This window comes from Sinocyclocheilus grahami, unplaced genomic scaffold (assembly GCF_001515645.1).
Source record: "Sinocyclocheilus grahami isolate Dianchi unplaced genomic scaffold, SAMN03320097.WGS_v1.1 scaffold654.1, whole genome shotgun sequence".
NCBI classification, from domain to species: domain Eukaryota; kingdom Metazoa; phylum Chordata; class Actinopteri; order Cypriniformes; family Cyprinidae; genus Sinocyclocheilus; species Sinocyclocheilus grahami.
The window spans coordinates 169,644-189,439 of record NW_015505833.1 but is presented as its reverse complement, the minus strand read 5'-3'; the positions used below and the strand labels follow the sequence as shown (position 1 = coordinate 189,439).

The following is a 19,796-nucleotide window of genomic DNA, read 5'->3' as shown; positions in this document are numbered from 1 at the left end:
CACACACACACACACACACACACACACACACACACACACACACACAGTACCAGCTATTATGGGTCCATTCAGTACACACTACCATTCAAACGTTTCACCCAATTCTTCAGCTCACCAAGGCATTCATTTGCCCAAAAATACAGTAAAAATTGTGAAATATTATTACTGTTTAAAATAGCTGTTTTCTATGTGAATATGTGTTAAACTGTAATGTATTTCTGTGATGTGCAGCTTCTTTTATGCCAAAAGTCATAAGGATATTAAGTAAAGATCATGTTCCATGAAGATATTTAGTAAATTTCCTACAGTAAATATCAAAACTTAATGTTTGATTAGTAATATGCATTGCTAAGAACTTCATTTGGACAACTTTAAAGATGATTTTCTCAATATTTAGATTTTTTTGCACCCTCAGATTCCAGATTTTCAAATAGTTGTATCTCGACCAAATATTGTCCTCCTATCCTAACAATCCATGCATCAATGGAAAGCTTATTTATTCATGATGCATAAATCTCAAATTATTTTGGGTCACATATTAGTAATTTTTAGTGCTAAAAAAACATTGAAATCATGAAACTTATACAACAACAGTTGAAGTTTAAGACTTTTTTTTGTTTCTGTTTTAAAGATTTGATATAATTGTAACAAATCAATTGAATTTCATAAAACGTTCACAATGCAATAATTTATTACAAATGTTTACAATAATAGGGCGCTATGGAATGTTTACATTTTTTTTCAGAAATTGTGTATTATGTTGAAAATAAGGCATAAAAAAATGTATAGTATTAACATTTTAAAAATGTAATTCCTTTTACTTTTTCGCACAGAAATTCCTGCACAACAATTTACTGTTAAAATTAAAACATGGAAGAAACATTGTGTGACGTGTCTTAAAAAGTTTTAGTAATTGAATTATTATTATTACTTTGAGAAGTACATTCAAACAGAGCATGGCACAGAGACACGCAGACTTCATAAAGCAGTCTTTCTGCACTTTAATATTCACAGACACTAGTCCATATCATGATTTAATTACCTACTTTTGATTTATTCATGCAAAATACTCCAAACTCATTCCGCGATGCACTTTAAATGTTATTTTTATGACTGGATTCCATGATTCCCTCTGTGTTTTTTGCATCGCATGAATCATAAATGTTCATTATTTTAACATTGAAAACATGTACACAGTTCAGTAGAGCACACTCACTCTGAGCAGCTCCTCGGGTAAATCTCCTCCGTCGTTGATGCCTCTGTTCATGCTGATGAAGCGCTCCACCGTGGGCTTGTCCCGCACATTAGGGTTGTGCAGACTGGTGTTCAACATGATGATGGAAAACGACAGCACGTAACAGGTGTCTGCGAGGAGAACACCGAGTTCACAAACGCTCTAGCAATCAAACAAACACTCAAAGAAGTAGCAACAGGTTTGTGCTCGAACTGTTCTTGGTGTGAGAGTGTGCATGAATTACACAAACAGTCAAACCAGACACACATACACAATTATGACTACATGCTGTGCATATTCGAATAATAGTAAAGGCATCAAAATAACTATGAAATAACACAAATGGGAAGCATGCCGCTGCTGTGTGTTTGTGTGACCTGTGCTCTGGAAGACTCCAGGATTGCAGTGACAGTATCTCTGTGCAAAGGCCTCCATCATCCTGTCGATCTTCTGCGCCTCGCCGGGCAAGCGGAAGCTCCACAGGAACTGCCTGCAGAAACACTAATGCATCAGGAACACAAGCACTGCACTAAAACTTTAAGAACAATTACAAAAACATCCAGACTTTCTGTGCATAAAAACAAAGCAAACCAAACAAGCAAGAGCTCTCTAGAACATTTGCTGACTTACCGAAGTGCCTGTACCAAGTTCAGATCCGTGAATTCGTGAAGATCAACAAAAGCCTGCAACACTTTGATATTGAAGTCATCTCTGAAAGAGAGCGAGAGGAATACTTTAAGGACATCTCTGTTTTAATATGTTTGGTTCTGACTAAACATAAGCAGCAGGGACGACTAGCCTACAATCAACTACACGTCTGGTGCGATTGAGTCAAGTAGAGCACTTTTTACATTGTTTCAAAGCAGCTTTATAGAAAATCATGATGCTAATGTTTCTAATATGTGACCCTGGAGCACAAAACCAGTCATAAGGGTCAATTTTTTAAAATTGAGATTTATGCATCAGCTGAAAGCTGAATAAATAAGCTTTCCATTGATGTATGGTTTTGTTAGGATCGGACAATATTTGGTCGAGATACAACTATTTGAAAATCTGGAATCTGAGGGTGCAAAAAAATCTAAATATTGAGAAAATCTCCTTTAAAGTTGTGCAAATTAAGTTCTTAGCAATGCATATTACGTTTTGATATATTTACGGTAGGAAATTTACAAAATATCTTCATGGAACATGATCTTTACTTAATATCCTAATGATTTTTGGCATAAAAGAAAAATCTATAATTTTGACCCATACAATGTATTTTTGGCTATTGCTACAAATATCCCCCAGCGACTTAACACTGCTTTTGTGCTCCAGGGTCACACATCTTCATGGCTTATTGTTTCATCCGGCAGATGAGAGCTGGGCAATAATATAGTTAGCATTTTGCAATGATTTTTAGTGTTAGGCGTGCTGTTCTTCAGCTGTTAAGACAGTTTGCAGGGTAAAAACACATAAAAAATCCTTGATAATTGTAGCATGTAACTGTAACAGATATGAATTCACAGCACCTTTCACCCAGATAGTCTCCTATTGCCGTTTTATTGAGTCCTTCTCCTTTGTACAGAAACTGGGCAATGTCCTCTGAAGTGTGTCTGAGGAGCTCATTCTCCACTAGGAACACAATGCCCTGTGAAACAGAGGGAAATACAGAGAAACAATTTTTACAACAAGATTTAATGTGAAAAACAAAACAAAACATCTTATGCTCCTGCCATTTGTGCTCCAGGGTCACATTTAATATGATACAAATATTTTATTTTCGCAACATATTTTTATGTGTCCGAGAAACCTATATGTTTTTGATTAAATGTTAATAAAATAAATAAATTAATACTTTTATTTAACAATGACAACATTTGTTGCATAGAGTTCGATTTCAAATAAATGTGTTTTTCTCACCAGAGGATCACGGAAATAAAATGCATCACGGTTTCCACACAAATATTGTGCAGCACAACTGTTTTCAGCATTGATAATAATCAGAAATGTTTCTCGGGCAGCTAATCAGCATATTATACTGATTTCTGAAGATCATGTGACACTGAAGACTGGAGGAATGATGCTGAAAATACAGCTGCGCATCACAGAAATACATTACAGTTTAACAGATATTCACACAGAAAACAGCTGTTTTAAATTTTAATAATATTTCACAGCATTATTGTTTTTACTGTATTTTTGGGAAAATAAATGCAGCCTCGGTGAGCAGAAGAGGCTTTCAAAAACATTAAAATATTAACCAAACTTCTAAACGATAGTGTATATGTGTGTATATATATATATTAAAATGTAACCATGTGATATTATTGCTGGTAAACAATGGCAAACTTTTTTTTTCAAAGCAGGGTGGCTTACCTTTTTCGGGTCCATGTTGAATTTTTTCCTGCCCATGGCCACATGTCGACTCTTCTGTAATGTTTTACTACAAAAAACAGAGAGGAGATCAATCTTGTTTTCACGTTTCAGGTGTGAAATACAAGGACTCGCTTTGAGTGTCCTACAGCATGGAGAGTTCAAGTTCATGTCAATGACCGTACTGTGTACACAGCTACTGAGAGATAACGTGTGTGTGTGTGTGAGAGAGAGTGTGTGTGAGTGTGTGTGTGAGTGTGTGCGAGTGTGTCTGTGAGTGAGTGTGAGTGCGAGTGTCTGAGAGTGAGTGTGTGTGTGCAAGTGAGTGTGTGAGTGTGTCTGTGAGTGTGTGTGTGTGTGTGTGTGTGAGTGTGTGTGTGTGTGTGTGTGCAAGTGAGTGTGTGAGTGTGTGTGTGAGTGTGTGCGAGTGTGTCTGTGAGTGAGTGTGAGTGCGAGTGTGTGAGAGTGAGTGTGTGTGTGCAAGTGAGTGTGTGAGTGTGTCTGTGAGTGTGTGCGAGTGTGTGTGTGTGTGAGAGTGAGAGTGAGTGTGTGAGTGAGTGAGTGAGTGTGTGTGTGAGTGTGTGTGTGTGTGAGAGAGTGTAAGTGTGTGTGTGAGTGTGAGACAGTGTAAGTGTGTGTGTGTGTGAGTGTGAGAGAGTGTATGTGTGTGTGTGTGTGTGTGTGCAAGTGAGTGTGTCTGTGAGTGTGTGTGAGTGTGTGTGTGTGAGTGAGTGAGTGAGTGAGTGTGTGTGTGTGTGTGAGTGTGAGAGAGTGTAAGTGTGTGTGTGTGTGAGTGTGTGCAAGTGAGTGTGTGTGTGTACGAGTGTGTCTGTGAGTGTGTGTGTGTGTGCAAGTGAGTGTGTCTGTGAGTGTGTGTGAGTGTGAGTGTGTGAGAGTGAGAGTGTGTGTGTCTGTGAGTGTGTGTGAGTGTGTGTGTGTGAGTGAGTGAGTGAGTGAGTGTGTGTGTGTGTGTGTGAGTGTGAGATTTTATTTGAGTGTTATCTATCACAGAAGGCAAATTGTAAAACGAAATAAAGCAAACCCTGGACGGTTCCCATCAATAAAACAGGCTCATGTGAAACTAACCTGCCCTCTGTGCTGCTCTCCAGCCCCTCCACCTCAATAATGGCTTCTCTCAGCTCCTCTTTCAGTCGCTGGATCTCCAGAAACAGCGCTCCTTTCCTGCGCCGGATCTCCTCCAGCTCGGAGCGCTCCTCTGGGCTCAGGTCCGCTGGGACTGTGGAGAGACAGAAAGGGGGGCCAAATGAGGACACGGGGTCCTGGATAGGCATTTCAGTTCTTTTTCTATTCTCTATACATCCAGGCCTCGTTCACACCAATCCACACAGTTTCCCATGTTAACAGTCTCTCGTTTTCCTGCTCTAGTGGACAGTCAGCAATTGCTGGCCTGTGTCTAACATCATTCACTTTATGATGTGAGATGGAAATGCAAACAGGATTGGGGCCAGCACACATGCGCGGGGACTGTTTATTTTGCATTCAGGCTATCTGTGAACTAACGGAGGACTCTTACGACACCAGCTGGAGGGTTTAAAGAGAGCAAGCCAGGACAGAACAGAGCCAAACCCACAGCAGCTCAGAAAGCAGCGCCTGTAGGCAGAGACACATACTCTGACGCTCCTCGCAAAACACATTTCACAATCCTCAGATCAAATCCTCAAGCTAATCGCTTCAAATAAAAAACGTGATACTATTAGCTTCTGCTTTTTGAACAGAGTCGGTGATATACAGAACAATGGGGTGAAAAGTGCGAGATCACTGGTGAAATGCTTCTACTTTGCATTTTTCTACTTAATGCAATTTGTTTCCATTGCACTTCAAAATATCAGCATGACAATTGTGTTAAATTTGGACATTTGAATGAAAAATAGCAACCCACATCAATCCCTTTTCCCCAAACTTCACCCTGTTTCAAGTATTTTAATTAAAAAGGGTACAAAATAAGCCATGATTTATTCTAAACAGCAGTTGCAAAATTTTAAAACAAAAGCTAATGATTTTTTACAAATCTGGCAATTCAAGCCAATTTTTTATCATTTCATCTGTCATTTAAACCTATTTTTGTTTCGTCTGCAAATCCTCATTTTGCACAAATTCTTAAAATATATATTTTTTCTTTTGGTTTAAAATAATATTAAAAAATAATAACATGAATCTGTAAATGTCTCAAAATGTGGGGTTTGTCTCGATTTTAAATTTGGACATCTGAATTATTTTGTAAACCCCAAAATACCATCAATCTCGTACCCCACTTGTTAAAATGTATTCTAAAACAGTTACCAAAAAAATTAAAAATTAATCCGTCATATGTCATTAAATCTGCAAATTCTAAATTTGCACACAGATGCTTTGTTTATGTATTTTTTGTCTTGGAGCTTTATGAACAAACCCGGATGATGATGTTCACCAGCAGAATCATTTGAGTCAAAAATCAGGCTGTGAATTAATGCACACTACTCTTGCAAAAATCATCCCATTCACACCAAACGTTTTCAACATGACGCCAAGATACTAAATTATGAGCGGATTTTGGATATATCGAACGGTGTTGCAATAGTGATTTATTAAAGTAACAGTAAATAAAATAGACCTCACAGATCAATGACACGTATCTACTAACATCTGATTAGCCACAAACAAACAGAAACGACCAAAATGTTTCTTAGCTGATAAAATCCCAGGTTTGTAATGTGGTCTAATCTTCGAGATCTTCCAGTAAGGCATGAAGAATGCAGACTGATGATGACAAGCACAATTAAGTTGGATCCTATACTAAAAATGAGACAAGGCTGCATCTGTTTAAGACACTGAAACATCCACCCAAAACATGTGTGATGAACAGCGGTAACATATTACATAATGTCTCTAAGAAACTAGGAATCACAGATGAATGTATTCAGTCTCTGATCAAACCTAGCAGACACATTACAGATGTAAACACCTGAGGCAGGCCAGGCATGAATGAATCCTGCTGAAGAGCTGTAGAAACCATTAGAAACGGCAGACAGTAGAGTTGAAACCTTTACAAGAACCCTAGCATCCTTCTACATGAAGCTCGAGTGAATAAGCAGTCACTAAAACACAGGGCTAAACCAGCTTTACTTACTGTAGTCCAGATCATCCATTTTGGGGGCTTTGCTTTTAGGCATATATGTGTCGGAATCGAATGTCATTCAAAAACCGAGAGATAAGGATATATAAAAATATACCCCACAAACGAAAAGGAAATAAATAAATAACTAGGCAGAGGACCGAAAGGACTCAGACAAAGGAGGAGTCGAGAGCGGAAGTTGCGTCAGTCAGCCAGTCAAATTCACGACCCGGAACGGCGGCCATCTTGGGAAGGGCTTTTTTCTGTTTAGTTCGTGAACAAAACCATGTATTTGTGAATATTAACGTCTGTATCTCAGTAACTATGCTGTTAAAACCAACTGAGGCATCAGTAGGAATGATGGGAACATTTGTATAAATTTGACAAAACAAAAAAACAAAACAAAACAAGTTCTATTATCCAAAAAGGTAGAAAATAGTAAACACACCCTGGCCTCCCCTACTTAGATCAGCTAGTAGGCCTGCTTATTGAGAAACAACACAAAAGCATGGTTTAAACAGATGACTAGCTGTATTACAAGAGTGGTTAGTCATCAATAGTTTAGAGAATGCAACACAGCAAACTGTCCTAAAATAATAAAGATTGTCAGATATTAGGTCATCACCTATAACATTCTGTGGCTGGATTATATTTGGTGATTTGTTTTTGTGTGTGTTTTTGTCCAAAATTGCTTAATGCATATGAGCCAGAGGAGGACGAACAATTCAGGCGTTCGTTCTCATCTTTACATCTTAGGAAGTTTTTACGGGCCATTATTGCCATTGGATCGCTCACTTGGGTTTTTGGCCTTTCTAAAGCTAATTTTGGAGAATATGTAGAATATAACGAGCTATAACAAGAGCCTGATGATTTATGGCAATGAAAATTCCTGTCACATTTGCTGAAATGCGTAGTTATGCAGCACTTTGCCTTGATAACAATAAATAATTTCACGCATGCCTATCAAAATTTCCCATTCTGACCAACTGTATGATGGTGTTATGTGTTCAGTGAGTTCATGTGACAGGCTTATATTAGCCAAATAGATGTTTCAAAGAAATTACCGTTCTGAGAGAACAAAATGAACAAATATAGGATTGGCAAGGCTTTTATTAAGCATCATGACTTAAAATAATAAATATTTTCCAATTCTCAAAAAAAAAAAACATGATCTCAGACTTCAGCAACAGTTCAATACGATAATAAAAACACTACATATCAAGTATAACATTGACATAACATAAATAAAAAGGCAACTGGTTTTTAAAGGTAATCTGAAAGACGGAAGTACAGGAAAACTAATTAGTTTTACAATAGCCCCTCCATTTCTTTGACTTAAAAGCGCTGTTTAGCTTATCACTTAAACTTAAATACATTTGATATAATGAAGCAGTATCAATACTACTTTAACACTGTACTGTGCATAACAGAAAATAGAATATTCAAGGACAGAAGCTGAGCAGCCTCAAATTTCAGATTTCGTGATGTGAAATGTGAGTAGTGCTCAATGCCACAATGGTTTCCAAGGTGTTTCTAAGTGGTTGCTAGGGTGTTTTGAGTGGTTGTTAGTGTGTTGCTATGCAATTGGATTTTTTGGGTGGTTGTAGGTTGCTTACTGGACCAAGTCAAAATCTCTGTGATCTTCTGGTACCTCCATCAGTGTAAATCTTTTTTCTTTTCTCTCTCTCTCTCTCTCTCTCTCTCTCTCTCTCTCTCCTAACAACCTTGACGTTGAGCTGAAACAGGAAGTGTAGCTTATTACATGACTGAGGCTGAAGCAGCTGCCATTCAAATGATCCTTTAACCTTCACCGTAAACTCTGGCAGCAATTGTTACAAATACTATTTATTTATCTTTTTGATTGACTAAATATGGGTTGAGCACCATACAAGTGCAGCTCACAGTCTAATATTTATCATAACAGTTTTGGGAGGAACACATTTAATGGGGGAGTTGGCACATTTTTTTAACATTGTGATGACTGGGAAAATGATCCTGAATCAACCCTATAATTAGAGTCTCATAGCAAGTCACTTTTGTGAAAAAGAAGTATGCTTAACTGTACTGAATGTGCACTTGTAGTGTACTTCAAATCTTAAAAATATATTTAAAAAACTGTATTTGCAGAACAAATAATATTAATGAAATAAAAGGCTAAGTGAACTTAAAGAGATACAATTTTATGACTGTTTCTTGACACTTAAGGACACTTTTAAAAAGTGCACTTTGTAATAATATTAAATTAAACGTTTAATTTAAAGTGCATTTGAAATAATTATGTTTTAATAATCTTTTGTCGTGTTTTAAAGAAGTACACTTATTTTGATGTGTTGACTAAAGCACATGTAAATTACTTGATTAGAATTTTAACTGTTTGTTATTTGATATACTATTAAAAATTAATATATTTTAAATGTACTAAACTTCACAAATGCATATAATTACAAAATTAATACATTTGTCAGTATATTTGTCAGTACATTTGAACCATATTTCAAAGACAATAGAAATAATTATGAAAATACATATAAACATGTACTTAAGTCCTAATTAAGTGGGTCAGAAAGCAGTGTAAAGATCAGCTAATTGCATTTAATCTAAATTTAAAATATAAAACATTTTTACTTAATTGCAATTAACATACAATTAACATCTGAAGTCATTACATCAAGTTTGTATTTAATCAATATCAATAATTGGGTCTGTGGGAGGTAAATGAATGAAAATGAAATGCATTCAATTTTCACAGAAGAATTAAAAAAAAAATCTTCTCACTAAACCTGCATATTTAGTTCATATACTGTCATAGATCTCATCCAAAACCTTTTGTTGCTTTCATTACAAAAATAAACAACTAACTGTTCACACAAGTGCTCTTTAAATGTCTTTTAAACAAATATTGAATTATTTATTGTAGTTACAATAAAAAGTACATTGATTACAGTGGGTCTAAACTGGCTCTGTCGTCCACCACCTGTTACTCAAGTCATGTGCAAGCGAGGCTTTTAAAGATCTTTCTTTCTGAATGGATTTCATGTCCTTTAAACACTGCGCTCCTATGAAGCTGACTGTCACTCTGTTATGACAAAAGACAAAAATCACTATAAAATGTGCATGCTTAATGAGATCCTGAAAGCCTTTACTGTCACACAATGGGAACCTACACACATGCGAAGCACAATCATATATTATTTAGAAACTGAGAAACAACTGGCATTTGAAAAAGGGGATTACAAGGGAAAAAATAAAGTTTGTTTGTCCATTCTGACTTGGTATGAGAGCCATTGTTACACTGGAACTGCTCTGGGCTCCATTACTCCTGAGGATTACTAATAAGTGTGATCATTCATTTGGAGGACAACATTTCATTGTATTGCACCCATTGCAAAAATTGACTATATTTCTGAACTATTCCTCGTCAGAGTAACTGTCCTTTTTGCACTTTATTCTACTCTGGTACATATGGAAATTGTTTTAGAAATATTTTCTCCCATGGATTAACTTTTTCTATTTTTTTTTTTTATTTCTTGTCCTTATTCTCGTGAAGAGTGTACCAGATTAATGCATGTGAATGTCCACTGTAGACCACATATAAAAGTTCATATAAATGTAACACCCACATTTTCAGACACTTTATGTTGTATAAATTAATCGAAGGTGATAAACATGCCTCTGAGTAATTTTGCATGATGGTGCATCCACACTTAAACATTTTTTAATATAACTCCGATTGAATTCGTCTGAACGTAGGAAGTCATATACACGCCTAGGATGGCTTGAGGGTGAGTAAATCATGGGCTAATTTTCATTTTTGGGTGAACTGTCCCTTTAATTGCATGTTATTTACAAGTACATGTATTATAGTTTAAATGTATATTAAATGCAATTAGCTGAACTTTAGAGTGCTTTAAACCCACTTAAGAAGGACTTAATTAAGTACATCTTTATATGTAATTTAATATTTACTTCGATTGACTTTGAAATATGGTTAAAGTGTTACTGCTGAATGACAAGCATTTATAATAAACTAAAATATGACATTTCTATTGAAACTGGTATGCCATGTATTTAAATATATTTGTAATTACACATTTGTAAAGATGAAGGTGTAATTTAGTACATTTAAAATATATTAACTTTAAATATAATATTGAATAAGACCACAGTCAAAATTATAATCAGGTACTAAAAGCTATGGTATGACATAGGAAGACATGGAACTAAGTTGTATGATATTTTAATGGTGTTTTTGAAGCCACGAAGAACATTTTTAGATGTTTCTCTTTTCAAGGTTTTATGCACTGCAAGCTAAGTTAATTTCTCGGACACTGATGTGTTCTGGCTGTGAACTTGTTCTTAACTTCATCTCTGCCAAGAGTCCAGCTCCATGGTCACTTGTTAAGATCGGCTCCTCCAAGGCCTCGCAGCGAGAGTTGTCAGCATTTCTAATACCCTTGAACAGCGTGGAGTATAAATCAGTCGTAGCCCACAGTGTGTGGAGCACGTAAGCACACAAAGAATGTTGAGGCTAGAGAAGATCATTTGAGAAAAAAACAACCCCGAATAAACCTAAAACAGTCCGGTGTGAGACACAGCAGAATTAGCACATTTGTAGTGTAAGTTTTACAATGCCATACTGTAAAAATATCCTGTCATTTTTTACAGACAAAAAAAACAACAACAACTGGCTGCTGTGTAAACATATTTACAAAAACTGTACATTTTACAATTCAAAAAAAGTATTTTTCTGCTGAATTATCAAGGCTACGCTGTTATTAAAATCTGTTTTTACCTTTACAATATACTGACGATCAGGTGGTAAAGAGAAAAACACACGATTAATCAAAGCTCATCACAAATAGCTTTTCCAAAAGCTGTGGTAAAAACTAACACAATGTGCAAACAAACAAAACACCATTTAAACACTAAAATAATGCAATGAACATTCATTTAACAACATAAGACATAACACAAAACCTTAATGTGCATGTCTGATAACAAATAATTAAGAAACAGTTATTTAAATGAAAAACCATCAAATGTAGGGCCGTCACACAGGGAATTCTGGGAATGACAGTTTACAGTTTTCCACTGTAAATTGTAAGATTACTTGTTATTTTTCACTGCTAATATAGCTGTAAATATAACAGTATTTTACTATAACATTGCATTAAATCTAAGTTAGATCGATTACAGTTTTCACCATATATATGAAAGGAAACCTAGCATTAAGCAGTGTTTTACTGTAGCATCTACAGTTCAAAAAATTCCCAGTGCTTTTAAAATGTTTTCTTTAAATATTGTAATGAACTGGACAGGATTACATTAGGCATCTGTCGATGACTTCAGTGCAGAAAAGGGAAACTCATCTGGACTGAGTCATGACTTCATGTAGAATATTCCTTTTAATCTTCCAATTTCACTTAATTTTCTTTGCTGTGTTTAAAATGAACAAAAATCAGCGTATGCTGTACTTAGTAAAATTCCTGTTTCATATTACCACAGTACATCAGCCCGGGACTTTTCTTAGTGCTGTGTTTTGCAAAAATGCACAAAGCAGTTTATAGACCCTTTTATAAACAACTTTCTATAAAACATTTTATTTGAACAGATATATAATGTTATAATTAGTGTCATTCCACAACTAGGCCCTAAAAGTAATTCAGCACTGAACACAAATTCTATGTAACCTTATTTTACAAGATCAGAAACGTACAGCAAACAAGCAATAATGCTACTGAACATATCATTATTTACAGCATCAGAGATTTACAGTACAATAATAGCAGGTGCATAGCAGAAGAGGATCTCTGTCCAGAAATGGATTATATAAACCAGCATTTATAAGGTGATGAATAATCACAGAAGTGGATTTTGAGTGTCAAATGGATTTTGCATAGATAATCAATCACTGCCAGACATTATTATTTTTTGCCGACAATAAGACAATCATTACAATCCATTTGACTTCATACAGTAGCACTGCTCAATGTCTAAACACTGACCACCTCAATATGCAAATATACGTACCATATTTTTGGCCATAGTACCTTTTCATCTATTATTTTTGGCCAAATGTTTTATTATTAATGCATTCATTTGATGATTCTCAGACGGAACAGAGTAAAGCAAAGCTAAAGAAAAAAACTGAAATGCTCCAATCCCCAAACCTCAAAACCCATTTCAACTCAAAATTAAGAGAACCGAACTGCATATGCACAAAATTAAAAGACACACATATTTGATATGTAATTTGAATCAAATGCTATATCCATAACACTTGGTACAATGGTATAAGAATTCAACCCACGACATTCACAAATAGGTTTAAGGCAAAAAATGAATACAGCAGACTTTGCCCTGAGCAGGACACTGTAAAAAAGCAGGTCATATCAGTGTGGTTTAGTTTGGCTCAAATAAGCACAGCTGGCGTCGATAAAGGAGCATTTGTGATGAGTATTAATTCAGCTAGCTAATCTCATTGAGACCTACACTTTCATATCCTCAAAGGAAGTTATTACAACCGGTGCCATGATTGTTCAAAATCAAATTAGACAGTTTTTATGGAAAAATCAAAAAACAAAACAAAACATAAAACATACTCTACAGCTGTCTATATACTGGAAATTACACTAATATACATTTGACAGACACTGAGGTGTACATTTAGATAGACATACAGTAAACACAATGCTAAAATGTTAAAGAACATCCCTAAACAGACTCAAAGCTCGAGAACAATCAAGTATTTAAAGACCTCGTGAAATGACAGTTTCTTTTCTATGTCGACGTCCAAGTCATGTTGGAATGATTGTATTTACACCACATGAAGTCGTAATTACCAGTAGGAAGTAAGTGGATTCCCTTAAGCTCCAACTTTCAGAGTTGGTAACGTGTTTATCAAAGAATAATGGCAGATGTTTTTTTTATTATTATAATAAGAATATTGACAGTTCAGTTAAACGTGACTCTGCTTACATTTCCGCAAAACCGCAAAAAGGTACCTATACATACGTTTCACTGCAGTTTCCAGATGAAATGAACACTAGAGGCAGTAAACGCCAACAACTTTTGTTCCTTTTCACACAAATTATGATTACGCAGCAGATTATCGATGAATAAATGCTTATCTTTGCATGTTTTCTTGCACAGTACTCTGTTATGAATACAGAATACTTTTAACATTTGTAAACTAATACATTTTGACATTTGCATCACATAATCAGCTCCATATGTGTGGCGTTTCTGACGCAGTAAACTTGCGCCTGCAAGCAATTAGGCAAGCTAAAATGGCATGCTTGCGTCAGCAAATGTGTTTTTATCTCACATTTGCTTTTGTAAACAATATAGGTTAGATTTCATTGACGAAATGCCATGATATTTACAACAACCAATGTAATAAAACATTGCCACTGTCACAATTAACTTTTTCAGAGACATCTGAACACGCTATTTAGCATCGGACTCTAGACCGTTCTGTTTGAAAAGAAAAATTATACAGCGCCTCTTGTAGACATGTCATGTGAAAAATGCATTAAAACATATCTGGAACAATGTATTTCTGGTTTTGCTATTTGCACATTTCAGGAAATTTGGGCATAATCATATATTTCGTGGGCTTATTCACCAGCGTGAACCATTTTTTACTATCTGCTATCGCTAATGGTGGCAAATAGTATATTTCATGTGGTCTTTAAATTCATATTCTAGACCAGGGGTGGCGAACGTCGGTCCTGGCGAGCCGCAGCCCTGCAGAGTTTTGCTTCAACCCTAATCAAACACACCTGAACAAGCTAATCAAGGTCTGAAGGGTTACTAGAAAGCTACAGGCAGGTGAGTTTTAATTAGGGTTGGAGCTGTACTCTGCAGGGCTGCGGCTCTCCGGGACCGGAGTTCGCCACCACTCTTCTAGACCCTGAAATATTCTAACTCTTCAAACCTGAGGATAAAATAGCCACACTTACACAAAACAATCAAATAGACCCCAAAAGCTCAGCTTATCATAAAGCCTAAACCATAAGACAGCAGTATTTTGGTGTGTATTTTGCATCACTAACTGTGGGGTGAAACTGATACAAAGGCAGTGGCTTTATTCTTGAGGATGCAGGGTCAGACTGAACATTTGTCCCTACATCAGGCAACTATAGAAAATAAAGACATCTGTGCATATATGCTGTGTAAAGCACTACATAAGCTATTGCTCTTTAATACTACAGGCGTCGTGCTGCTCGAACCCATGCGAACCATTCCAGCGGTCTCTTGTTACACACAAAGCAGGGAGTCTGTGACGGTAACAAAACAATGCTATGCAATGAAACGGATGGCGTAACACACCTCAGAGCACTAGTGACCAGCCATGAGAGGCTGTGTCTGAATGTGGCCACTGATCTGAGGCCTGCTGGGGTGGTTTTTCGGTCCATCCTGTGGATTGAGCTCATGGTACGGGACAAGATGTAGTCATGTTGGTGGTCTTTCTGCCTCTTCTAAAGAAATGACAAAATGACAAAATCACTCAATGTACTGATAACCTATTTGGAGTCGGCTAACAAAAAGAAGACAAAAACAAATCGCAAGGTCCCAAAAGTTTAAAAAGTCACAAAATGTGAATTAAAAATCATATTTAGACCGTGAAAATAGAATTCACACTGGGGGAAAAAAACAAAACGGTAATAATATCCTTGAGATATTAAAGCTTTTTAGAGAATGTACACTAATGTTCAGACGTTTAGGATTAGAACGAGTTTGTTGTTGTTGTTTTTTTATTAATACTTTTGTTCACTAAGGTCGCATTAAATGATCAAAAGTGCCAGTAAAGACATTTATAATGTTACAAAAGTTTTCTATTTCAAATAAATGCTGTTCTTTTGAACTTTCTATTCATCTGTGAATCCTGAAAAATAAAATGCATCACGGTTTCCACAAAAATATTGTGCAGCACGACTGTTTTCAACATTGATAATAATCAGAAATGTTTCTTGAGCAACAAATCAGCATATGTGACCCTGGAGCACAAAAGCAGTCTTAAAGGGGTGGTTGATTGCGATTTCACTTTTTTAACGTTAGTTAGTGTGTAATGTTGCTGTTTGAACATAAACAATATCTGCAAAGTTATGAAGCTGAAAGTTCAGTGCAAACGGAGATATCGTCTTTTAAAATCCTGGCAGTTTAAAGCCTACAAAAACGGCTGGTAGGGACTACAACGAGTTACTTCCCGGGTTCATGACATCACAAACCCAGATAAACCCCGCCCCCGGGAAAAGGCAGCAAAGGGGGCGGGGCCATGCTGCGCTGCTTTAGAGAAGAGGAAGAGAAAACTAGCGGTGCGCGTAAAAATCTATTCGTATATGAATCACGATTCTGTCTTCTAACGATTCTAATGGATTCACAAGTTTCAAAATCAGTGTTCTAAAGCAGCGGTTCTTAATACTGTTCCTCGCGTCGCCTGCTCTGCACACGCTCTGCATCTCTCTCTCTCTCTCTCTCTCTCTCTCATTCAGCTCATCAGCTCAGTGAATACTTATTTTCACATACTATAGCTATGAGAAGCGTTAAACATGGACGCACGGGCAGTTGCCGTACTGTATTAAAGCTTTAATCAAAATAAAACCGTATATTAAAAGCTAACAGAAGCAGTAGCATTTACAAATAACAGCGTATCTAAAAGTATGAGACAACAACAAACAAAAAACATAGGCCTACCATTAAAAGCCGTGCTTGCACAGGTTCTGCTTCTCAATCGGGCTCAAACTGAGAAGCACATTAGACGACGCCATTGTTTACAATACAACCGGAGCACATGCTGCTGAGCTGAGGGGCGGGACGATTAGACCCGCACTAGAGGCGGTTTAGCCAATCACAACACACCGGGCCAGCTAACCAATCAGAGCCCATCGTGTATTTCTGAGGGAGGGGCTTCATAAAAGCAGGTAATGATCAGTGCGTTCAGAGGAGAAGGGACAGAGCGGTGTGGAATAACAAACAAAGCATTAACACATGTTAGACTGCACCCCATAAACACAATCAAGCCTAGAGAAAAAACAGTCAACCACCCCTTTAAGTCGCTGGGGGATATTTGTAGTAATAGCCAAAAAAACATTGTTTGGGTCAAAATGATACATTTTTCTTTTATGCCAAAAATCATTAGGATATTAAGTAAAGATCATGTTCCATGATGATATTTTGTAAATGTAATACCGTGAATATATCAAAAATGAATTATCATTAGTGATGTGCATTGCTAAGAACTTCATTTGAACAACTTTAAAGGCGATTTTCTCAAAATTTTGATTTTTTTTTGCACCCTCAGATTCCAGATTTTCAAATAGTTGTATCTCGGCCAAATATTGTCCGATCCTAACAAACCATACATCAATGGAAAGCTTATTTATTTCAGCTTTCAGCTGATGCATACATCCTAATTAAAAAAATTTACCCTTAATGACTGGTTTTGTGGTCCAGGGTCACATATTATACTGATTTCTGAAGATCATGTGACACTAGCCGAAGCGCTGCTGTATAAACTCAGGCTGGAGTTAGATCTGCTCACGGTCAGGCCTTTAGCGCTGCCTCTGCGGCCCGACGCCTCGAACGCATCCGGAGAGAGATACTTCTCCTTTATCTTCAGGTTTGTGCGTCCCTTTACTGTGTGTGCAGAAGGAATGATGCATAAAAGTCTTTACTGACACTACAAATAAAATAAATGCATCCTTGCTAAATAAGTATTATTAATAAGCAGGAAATAGGAGTTTACTGAGGCAAAAATCGTAGTTAATAGTTAGTTAACAGTGAGAATTGGTCTGAAGTGTGACCTATTAGATAATATTACAAGCTGTCAGTATATTGTTTGTCCTCTGATTTAATCTACAATAAGCTGATTTTGAATTATTGTGAGATATTCACCTCTACAGGGGTCATTCTTCACTAGAAACTCATCTAATGCTGTCCATCCACCACCAACTCGAACCATCAGAGAGCTTCTGAGAATACGAACCATCCGCAACTGCTGAGAGTCTCCAAACTGGTGAAAATCGCAGATATTAATGAAAAACATCATATGATATCATCAGGCATGCAGTCATGAATATATAGCTGTGCTGCTCCATTTACACCTGGTATTAACATCTGATTCGAGCATGCATATCTGGTTTTAGTCCATTTAGTCCAGGTCTGTTTAGCGTTCACACTGAGTGACATCTCCTGTGATGAGGTATGCTTGAGCATTCTGTGCTTTTTAGGATTGATTGGTTCATTTAGATGTCTTTGGTCCACGTTATGTTCATATATCAGTTAAACCACACCAGAGTTAGTTTGAAAGCGGACTGAGACCCATATTTTCTGCTTGTTTGGGTTAGGTGTGCACCAAGGTTTGGATGGCAGTGTTCACATGTATTCAAATGGGGATCTATGTCACCTGATTACTTGGGATCAGATCACCCAAGACCAGGTGTAAATACCAGATATAAACAGCATGATTGGTACCTAGATTTTCACTCACCCTGTAGCGATTTGCACTAATTTGCTCTACTAGAAATCTCTTTGGACAGTTGCATTGAGAGACCTGACGGCTCACCTGCAGAATTGAGTTTTTTGTTAGTCGTCGTACAGAAATACTCAATGTAGACAGAATATAGAAACAGAGCTACACACACCTCCTCATTGATTTGGTCTGCATCTATCGGCTTTCTGTAAGGGTCTCGGCTTGGATGGAGGGCACTCACAAATTCGTAGTAAGAAGGAATGATGCATAAAAGTCTTTACTGACACTACAAATAAAATAAATGCATCCTTGGTAAATAAGTATTATTAATAAGCAGGAAATAGGAGTTTACTGAGGCAAAAATCGTAGTTAATAGTTAGTTAACAGTGAGAATTGGTCTGAAGTGTGACCCATTAGATAATATTACAAGCTGTCAGTATATTGTTTGTCCTCTGATTTAATCTACAATAAGCTGATTTTAAATTATTGTGAGATATTCACCTCTACATGGGTCATTCTTCACTAGAAACTCATCTAATGCTGTCCATCCACCACCAACTCGAACCATCAGAGAGCTTCTGAGAATACGAACCATCCGCAACTGCTGAGAGTCTCCAAACTGGTGAAAATCGCAGATTTGAATGAAAAACATCATATGATATCATCAGGCATGCATTCATGAATATATAGCTGTGCTGCTCCATTTACACCTGGTATTAACATCTGATTCGAGCATGCATATACTCGTTGGTTCTGGTTTTAGTCCATTTAGTCCAGGTCCGTTTAGCGTTCACACTGAGTGACATCTCCTGTGATGAGGTATGCTTGAGCATTCTGTGCTTTTTAGGATTGATTGGTTCATTTAGATGTCTTTGGTCCACGTTATGTTCATATATCAGTTAAACCACACCAGCGTTAGTTTGAAAGCGGACTGAGACCCATCTTTTCTGCTTGTTTGGTGTGCACCAAGGTTTGGATGGCAGTGTTCACATGTATTCAAATGGGGATCTATGTCTCCTGATTACTTGTGATCAGAACACCCAAGACCAGGTGTACATACCAGATATAAACAGCATGATCTAATGTACATATGCATCTGATTGTTACAGTGCTTCTCACCATAAGCATTTTAAAGATGACTTGTGGATATTTTGAAATATGGTGGATTGATATTACTTCACTAGGTTTTTTTTTTTTTTGAGACACTGGACAAAACAGGATACAAAACAGCATAATTACAACAAAAAAAAAAAGTTGGCATATTACATCATTTTGATAAAATAAAGAAAAATCAAAGCTCAGAGCAATCAAAGCAATAATCATGAAGCTCGAAGAAGGTGAAATTTAGGAAGAGGACTTTCAAGATAAAGACTGACTTTGATCATATTTATATTTCTGCTTTTCTTAAACAGATCGTTCACCCCAAAATGATAATTCTGTTAACATTTACTGTATGTCGTTCCAAAACTGTATCACTTTATTTCTTCAGTGGAACATACGAGAAAGTTATTTTTCAGCAGAAGGAAGAAAGTTATACAGGTTTGAAATGACATAAGTTAGTAAATGATGAGAGAATTGTCATCTATGTTTGAAGTTTAATGTGAATAGATTGTTATTGG

At 36.6% G+C, this 19,796-nt stretch overlaps 2 protein-coding genes across 2 annotated transcripts in view; both read right to left on the bottom strand.

The window, feature by feature from the left end:
• LOC107558621 (cytohesin-2-like) overlaps positions 1 to 6,884 on the bottom strand; it is an 11,073-nt gene extending 4,189 nt beyond the window's left edge. The window contains exons 1-7 of the mRNA XM_016242282.1: positions 6,717 to 6,884; positions 4,676 to 4,826; positions 3,593 to 3,659; positions 2,746 to 2,864; positions 1,865 to 1,945; positions 1,612 to 1,724; positions 1,217 to 1,365 (exon numbers count right to left, since the gene is read on the bottom strand). Of these exons, the coding sequence (XP_016097768.1) occupies positions 1,217 to 1,365; positions 1,612 to 1,724; positions 1,865 to 1,945; positions 2,746 to 2,864; positions 3,593 to 3,659; positions 4,676 to 4,826; positions 6,717 to 6,783 (747 nt within the window). The 5' untranslated portion in view covers positions 6,784 to 6,884. The remainder of the gene's footprint in view (positions 1 to 1,216; positions 1,366 to 1,611; positions 1,725 to 1,864; positions 1,946 to 2,745; positions 2,865 to 3,592; positions 3,660 to 4,675; positions 4,827 to 6,716) is intronic.
• Positions 6,885 to 17,187: 10,303 nt separating this feature from the next.
• Positions 17,188 to 19,796, bottom strand: part of LOC107558620 (microtubule-actin cross-linking factor 1, isoforms 1/2/3/5-like) — a 24,253-nt gene continuing 21,644 nt past the window's right edge. The window contains exons 34-37 of the mRNA XM_016242281.1: positions 18,350 to 18,413; positions 18,196 to 18,270; positions 17,601 to 17,718; positions 17,188 to 17,342 (exon numbers count right to left, since the gene is read on the bottom strand). Coding sequence (XP_016097767.1) covers positions 17,188 to 17,342; positions 17,601 to 17,718; positions 18,196 to 18,270; positions 18,350 to 18,413 — 412 coding nt within the window. The remainder of the gene's footprint in view (positions 17,343 to 17,600; positions 17,719 to 18,195; positions 18,271 to 18,349; positions 18,414 to 19,796) is intronic.